At 42.7% G+C, this 7,879-nt stretch overlaps 1 protein-coding gene across 5 annotated transcripts; it reads right to left on the minus strand.

The window, feature by feature from the left end:
* Positions 1-274: 274 nt before the first annotated feature.
* LOC147635247 (alanine--glyoxylate aminotransferase 2 homolog 1, mitochondrial-like) lies at positions 275-7,297 on the minus strand. 5 transcript variants are annotated; one of them, XM_086802467.1, is made up of 11 exons: positions 7,194-7,297; positions 6,669-6,971; positions 5,616-5,846; positions 4,755-4,925; positions 4,200-4,346; positions 3,851-4,030; positions 3,444-3,669; positions 1,208-1,321; positions 1,006-1,092; positions 689-760; positions 275-583 (listed from the first exon to the last, which is right to left on the minus strand). In XM_086802467.1, the coding sequence occupies exons 2-10, from the start codon at positions 6,912-6,914 to the stop codon at positions 717-719; spliced, it is 1,446 nt and encodes a 481-aa protein (XP_086658593.1). In that variant the 5' UTR covers positions 6,915-6,971; positions 7,194-7,297; the 3' UTR covers positions 275-583; positions 689-716. The 5 variants fall into 5 exon arrangements, with proteins under 5 accessions (XP_086658593.1, XP_086658594.1, XP_086658596.1 ...); XM_086802468.1 differs by having other exon boundaries at positions 6,669-6,968; positions 7,194-7,213; XM_086802470.1 differs by having other exon boundaries at positions 6,669-6,959; positions 7,194-7,210.
* Positions 7,298-7,879: the final 582 nt, after the last annotated feature.

Genomic DNA, 7,879 nt, shown 5'->3' on the forward strand with positions numbered 1-7,879 from the left:
AAGAGATGGGGTGTTTTTTTAGAAGCCTTGAAGCTATTAATATGCCCGCTCTGGTTCATCCACTTGTGTGAGCACATCAATCATGGGCCAACACCAGAACCAAATATGTTAAACAACCAACTTGATCTGTCTCTCTCTCTCTCTCTCTCTCTCTCTCTCTCTCTCTCTCGTGTGTGCGGGCACGCATGCACACACACAAAAACAATACAACACACACACAAGTACCATTTTAGACAGCATGAGGATGTGTATACATCATACACATAATACACTTCTGCAAGTAATTGTAATTAAAGCTTCAAAATTCTCCTTTTTTTGAATTCCCCCCCCCACATGACTTTTGGGAGAGTACAGAAGATGACTCCTGTAATTGATAAGTGTTTTTCCGGAGTCTATATTACAGATAGTGAGACTTTATAATGTCAATATCTGTCAAGACGGATACTTTTAAGGGTTCTGATGAATACTCAAGAGCCTTACGTCTGTATCGATTAATAGAAGTGTCACTTAAATGTAGATCTTTGAGGCTTTATGAATTTTCATTTGCTGATGGATAATATGAGAAGACATTTTAAAGTAGTACCTGGCCATGTCAATCAAGGAAAATAGTTTCAATCAAATGTAGATCTTTGAGGCTGCTATCAATTCTTATCTATTAATGGAAAAGAAGACATGTTAAAAGTCGTACCTGGCCGTGTGTGTGTGTGTAGCTTAGCTCACATCTTTGACATTGCATAATCCATGACATCAGTGAAAAAATCTGCAGACAGTAGGATGAAGAGAGATCTTGAGGCTTGCCACGTCAACCTCTTTGGAATGCAGGTAAAGATTTATAAATTACCTACTTTATGCACCTTGAATGTGCCAAATATAACTCTTGCATGATTTCACAAACAGTACTAAGGGGATTTACAGACTTGCCTTGCAGGCTGGACAGGGGAGATTGCCTGTCCATCCCTGCACAAGGTGCCTCTGTAAAGACCCCAAAACCACAGTAAAGCATACCTGCATCTTCTTTGTTGAAACACATGGGAGGCTTTATCCTGAAGACATTTCCATACACACCACCCTTTCCTACCAAGACTCCAAGATCTGCATAAAATGCACCGGCCAAGCACACATCACAACCCCTTGAGATTGTGCTTTTGTAATGCACTGGAATAACACCCTCCAAACAAATAAACAAATGGAGATTTCGTAATGATACCTTTCATCTTCTCATAAAGATCAGCCGTTTCTTCCCTAGCTGGCTCTTTGGTTTGTCTATCTCGCACTAGCTCCACTCCAATCATTAGACCTCTTCCTCTCACATCTCCAATGACTGAGAAATGCAAAGAGCTTGATTGTAGATTGCATTGCAAGCATTACTTTAAAATGTACTAACTTATAAAAGCCACTTTGAAGATATTCACGGAAACTATCAATTAAGAAATAGCAACAAACGGCTCTTGTTTCCAGCTCTGCGGTGAGAATATTATCTCTTACCCCAGCCTCCTCCCTCTCATCTTCTTTTCATATTTCCTTGGCTCCATGCTGCTCCCAGTCTTGCATTTCGGCCCTCGCACACCATTTCTGGTTGTTCCCCCCAAAAGGACTCCATGGCAGACGCTCCATCTAACCCTGGACAAGACCGCTTCCCAGTGTCATTTTTCCACAGTGGATCTCCAGCTCCTAGCCTCTTTCATTGCCTCATTGGAGGCCACCTTCATCTGCAAGCTCATCGGCAGCAGACCGGATCAGGGATCTCTTACAGTCAACCCTTGTGGGAGAGCATGGTCAGATTACCAATGTCCAGTTCATAGGCAAAGGTTGCATCAGAATCGAGTTCAACTCGACAGCTCTAGGTGATGGCATCCTGGCACAGAGCCAGATACTGGCTTGGGAGGCACAGGTGTTCTTAGGCCGTTGGCACCGTGGCTTCTCTCCTGATTCGGACCCTTTGGGAGGAGCTAGTGGCTTCGCGGTTACCGTATGCTTTCCTGGGCTCCCCAAAGAGTACATGGTGCTCCTTTCAATGATTGGTCGTACACTGGAACAGGTTCTGAGTCCCCCCCCCCCCCCCCGCTCGCTCGCCACCCCATAGTTTCCAGGGCCGCTGGAATTCCTTCCCTCCGGGTGCTTTTGGTCTCACCGAATACCATCCCCAGTAGGTCACGATCCCCTGCCTCTATCAGTCTTTTTTCCTACAGCGGGTGTTGTTCTCTTGACTTCCGGGCCCCTCTGCCCGCACTTGCCCCTCTCTGCAGATGCCCGATGTCACCCAGGTGCCAATGAGAGCTTGGTGAATGCGTGTTACATACTTAGCACTAACCTTGGGGTTAGGGACTAATCCAGCAAGGTTAGGGGAGCCCTGGGATTAGGGAAAGCATGCGGCTTCGGGTGGCTAGGGTTTAGATTTAATAAATCCAAGGTTATTGCATATTTATGACTGGACTGTTATTTATAGCAACAATAAGCACTATATAAGTGACTCTTGGGTTATTAATGATTCATTGTGGTCTGGACCACAAAAACCTATGAGCAAGCTTCCAGGCATAAAACAAAGTTTGAGAAGGCTCCACAAGACCAAACCTAGTCTTTGGGTGAACCCAATCCGAAGAAGGATAAGAAGCATCAGCAGATCCTCCAGAACATTAGGGAGGGCAAGTATTTCTCTTGCGGTCAAAAGGGCCATATGAAGGCAAGTTGTCCGAAGGCAAAGACCAAGGCAACTCATTTAGCAACAACTCGAATACACACTGAAGATTGCTTGAGGGTGGTTGTGGTTGCATTGGCAATGCTTAGTAGAAAGTATGAAAAGTTGAAGCCTTTACACACTTGGATGTGATGGTTAAACCCAGTCTTCAGGTGAGCATTTCTCTTGCGGTAAAAAAGGCCATATGAAGGCAAGTTGTCTGACGGCAAAGACCAAGGCAACTCATTTAGCAACAAATGGATTACACACTGAAGATTGCTTGAGGGTGGTTGTGGTTACATTGGCATTGTTGAAGCCATCTGGGTGTGATGGGCAGGAGACTCCATAGGAATGCTTCATGGCGACCTTTTTCTTTTGTTGCTCTCTTTCAAGTTTGTAAAGGCCCTTACATAGGATCTTTGCAAGAAGCTCCGCCCTGTCGAAAAGCTGAGAAGCCCTGACAAGATTGTTTAATGGGTGCAGAATGGCCCAAGGCAACCCCACCGCTTCGAAGAACTGACAAAGCCTGACAAGATCATATGTTTGGTGGGGAGTGGCTGAGCAAGGACAAGGAGTGTTCCTAGTCCATGTCATTTGGCGCCGGTTGCCAATTAACTTTCAGTGAGTAACGATCATTGTATTTTTTGTTGCATTAAGTACATTGATTCTCACCTGCGCTATGAGACACCCTTACTACCACACAATTGTCCCTAGTTTCTTGCATTGGCTGCACGAAAACGGAAGTGGGCTACATAAAGGCTCAACTTACTGTCATATTTGTCTTTCAGGTTATGCAGTCGTCGGAGTAGGTAGGTGCCCACTTCAGCACAATGTTGTTGACGCTTTTCTTTCTCCAAGACCCTCAGAACAGCATGCCCTCCTGCAGAACAAACCGGGTTCCCCCCAAAAGTGTTGAAATGTAGCGCACGTGATAACACGCTTGAAATCTCCGGTGTTGTGACGACTGCCGCCACAGGAAGCCCGTTTCCTAGGCCCTGCAAAAAAGGGGGGCAAGTGCTTTTTATGAACCCACTCTAAGGGATTCTAAGTGTCCTTAGAAACATCCCTCACCCATCCAACAGGCAGGAGACTCCCGAGTCCATGAGGCATGGGCACTCCTCATATCTGTAAACACCTAGGAGAAAAATAGGAATACAAAGAGTGCTCATAAGTTACCTTGGCCATGGTGACAATGTCTGGTATAACGCCTTGGGTTTCAAAGCCCCAATAGTGGCTGCCCAAGCGGCCTAAGGCCGTCTGCACCTCATCAGCAATGCAAACACCCCCAGCTTTTCTAATTGTATCATAGACTATGGGTAGATAGCCAGGTGCAAGCTCCACTGCCCCTCCCACTCCCTGCATATACATTAAATAAATTTCATGCTTCTGTTCTAAACATTGGATTTTTAAAGACTAAAAATGCTTAAATTACTTGAAACTCGACAGACTTTTGGTACTTGCTTAAAGCATGAGAATAAGTTTATTAACACTACTTGGTTAATACTACATGGATAAATAGGCTTACTTGAAAAGTTTCTGCAAAGAAACCCGCAACTCGACCACTCGTTGATGTCTCAATCAGATCAGCAACATCTGCTGCATATTTTGGCCCATCAGATCCATAGCAACCTCTGTAAGGATTGGGATTCAATGCGTGATGGACGCCAAAGCCCTGTAAGAAACCCCTGCTTGTCAAATTTATATGTGACCCAACCCTTATTGCAACCTACATTAATTTCTGCTCCATGAAAATGATAATAATAACTACGTAAGGATAAGGTTTCTTTCAAAAGCCTGATATGTAACCAGCGATTTATATTATATAACAACTTTTCACAAAAGGTTCCTTTCAAATACTAAGTTTAATGTTCAAATGACATAACCATTGAACCCAGTCAGAGCAAGGAGTCCAACTAAGCCTAAATCTTCTTGATTAAGCTCAATTTATACTCTAGGTAAGCCTAAATCTTGTTGAATAAGCTCGGTCTGTTCTCAGTCTGTACTCTTGGCAAGCTGCCCCCAGGCGGGACCTTGCGACTACAGAAGGATCCACTCAAGGGGAGGGTGGAAGTTCTTGCACCTGTGGGATCCCATGTTTGTAGATGCGCTGGCCGGAGAGTCCCATTGTGGCTGCACTCAAGCCATGGTATGAGTTTCTTAAAGAAATCACGTCATAGTTGCCGGTGTAAAGCCTAGCCATCATCAAGGCCATGTCATTGGCCTCTCCCCCTGAGTTAACAAAGTACACAACCTGTTGCAAAACAGAATCCAACACATGAGCGTCAAGAATAAAATATAAAATTGTAAGTCCAGGAAAGGGAAAAAAAAAAAGAGAAATTTCTAATAATTCAAATTTTGCCTCTTCCAAGAAAACAAAAAGAAATAGATCAGCTCTACAAAGGCATGGCCTTGTATTTGATAACTCATGGAATGCCACTATAGTTATACTCCTAATTCCATCAACATTGCAGGTGTTATCCTCTTTAACATGTTAATCACTACTTAGAGGAATGGGCATGCCTTAAACTTGGAACTAAAATCATATTGGTTATGATGCTAACCATTCTAAAAGGCTTATATGTGGAACATGTAGAGATTGGGATTAAAAGATCCTATACGCTAATGTTTAAGGTTTATCCTATTGTCTAGTACATTGAAGAATGGTAAACCATGTTGAAACCGTGATACCATTTTACACGGTACATAGAGGAATTGGGATTGAAAGCTTTTATACATTAAGATTCAAGGTTTATCCTATCGATAATTCATCTGGCACATAGAGGAAAAGCAAATTACATAGAAGCTTGAAAGCTTCTATATATCAAAATCAAGGTTCAGCTTGAGGGCACTTTACTTAACTACACAGAAATACTACCTTTTGACACTAACCTAGTGTACATAGAACATGTGAAAAAACTAAAAATGAATGAATTGAACATACCTTGAGGTTGCCTGGCATTTTTTGTGCAAGGGCTTCCGCAAAGTCGCCCACGGCGTGGTTGAGATAGATGGTAGTAGTGTGCTGGAGGAGCTTGGTCTGCTTAACAATGGCATCCACCACCTCCGGATGGCAATGGCCACATGACACAGTCACGATCCCGGCGAACGCATCCAAGTACCTCCTCCCACTCTCGTCATACAAGTATTGCATCTTCCCCTCCACTATGTTGATCTATTATGTGGCATCAACATTAGGAAAAATAAATCAAATTCCCCTTCATATGCTTAATCTGATCCGTGCATCAACATTAGGAACAACCCAAAAGGATCAATTCCCCTTTCACTATCTTAGTCTAATGTTTGCATCAACATCCCTTTTCAAAAAAACAACCTAGTGTGGAAAACAAAGGAACTACTTTCTCTCCACGATCTTAATCCTCAACAATTTCAAAAGTGATCAAACTCAGTATGCAGCACAAAAGCATTAATCACCCTTCCTCTATCTTAATCTAATTTGTGCATCAACATCTTTAGTGTGCAACACAAGAGGAGAGGATATACCACATCAACCATCTCTTCCGACGAAGCAACTTACATTATCATGTTTCTAATTCACAACTTTTAACTGCTATAATCATTGCCCTTAATCAACTAAAAATGCTAGTAACAAAGGAAAATAAAGCTTGGTTACGTAGATACTACTTACTCTCTTTTGATCGAGAAAACCTTAAAACAGTCAGCCAAGTAAATAGTGAATTAGCAAATTAGTAATGAAATGACTTGAGTGTGAACTTGTCTAAGACTAAATTAGAAAAGGCAAATATAATTACTTTCTATAAATGAGAGTGACATTTGTCTTGGATATCACAGGCTGTAAAGTCTCAAATAGGAAATTAATTGTTATTTATATTATTAAATCGCAATTATGCCTATGATTACGGCCTGATTTGAGAACTTAACCTTAGGCTCCTAAACACAGATATAATTTAATATATACATATATAATATAATATTGCCTATTATATATATATACACACACACAGCAGCAGCATACATGTTTTTTGTAGTAGAGGACGATGCCAGGGTTCATGTAGCGGCGGCGCTTCTCCAAGATTTCGTGGGCGGGCGGGCCATTGTAAGGGGCAGGTGTGTAATCAAAAGGGGGCATTTGCGGGACCAAAGGCTGTTGTTGTTGGGCAGAAGCTGCTGCAGAAGAAGACACCGTGGAGAGACCACGGTATTGTCCGCCCTTGTGTGAACGCAGACAACGCATACGCAGAAGAAGCTGCTTACTAGCCATTGTCTCTCTTCTCCTCTTTAACCCCTTTGAATCAACCTTTGATTACTGATGCTGCTTCTGACACAAATCACAAACAAATAACTATTAGCATTTTGTACGAAGGCTTTGATCTCTCATAATCACAATCAAAATCGAGCAAACGGTAGCAAGCCCTTGTGATTACAGCCAGACGATTAGCCCTCAATCGTAATTAGCCTTACTTAACTAACAAGAAATAATTACGATTGGGCAGTAAGGCTTTGATCAAAGAAATATCAAGGCTCTGATCAAATCACTAACAAGTAATTAGCAACCAGGCGGTGGGGTGTTACTCTCTCTCTCTCTCTCTCACACACACACAAGGCCTCTAGTAGTTCACTTTAATGTACTTGTCCAATGCAAACTATCAAACCACACCTTTTTGTTCTACACACCTTTGTCTTTTGTTGTTGCAAGGTTCCATCGCTTTGTACAATCCAATGTATATTGAGTTCGACGCGTTGTCCACATGGCCATGCACGCACGTGCGCACGTGCGAGCTTGGCGGCCTCCCGTGTGGTGCAGCTGCCAAACACCAAGTTTGCCGACGTGATAGAATCTAAGCTTTTTGGCAGATTCCAGTTTCCCACCATAAATTTATGCAATGATGAGATCAGATCAGCCAACAACTTCGGTTGTGACCAACCTCCACATCATCATATTTGGATCCCAAAAAAAAGCGTGGAGAGCTTGATTCTATCCCAATGTCTCCGCATTACAAAAAGCCAAACCTACCCCCTACTTTACAAAAAGCCAAACCTACCCCCTACTTTAGTGCCTTGCTTTCTCTTTTTTTTTTTTTTAAATATGTTGAATTAGTAGCATTATTAACCTTGTCTCCATCACTCATCACCCTCTTGTGAGACGCTGACCTTCTATGGGAAAATGCATGTACCCATCTACAGAAACCCATAATGAATTCCAAATCCTCAAGCTTAAAGAGGTGC

Source organism: Cibotium barometz, chromosome 9 (assembly GCF_041138505.1).
Source record: "Cibotium barometz isolate CiBa-2024 chromosome 9, ASM4113850v1, whole genome shotgun sequence".
In the NCBI taxonomy this organism is placed as follows: Eukaryota; Viridiplantae; Streptophyta; class Polypodiopsida; order Cyatheales; family Cibotiaceae; genus Cibotium; species Cibotium barometz.

What these genes read in the sequence shown, in the direction of transcription:
- LOC147635247 (XM_086802467.1), bottom strand. Translation starts at nt 6,914, where the DNA reads ATGGCTAGTAAGCAGCTTCTTCTGCGTATGCGTTGTCTGCGTTCACAC. An exon ending in TCTTTGCAGAAACTTTTCAA is followed by an intron (nt 4,031 to 4,199) that starts GTAAGCCTATTT and finishes ATGTATATGCAG; the next exon opens with GGAGTGGGAGGGGCAGTGGA. An exon ending in ACATTGTCACCATGGCCAAG is followed by an intron (nt 3,670 to 3,850) that starts GTAACTTATGAG and finishes CCTTTTTTGCAG; the next exon opens with GGCCTAGGAAACGGGCTTCC.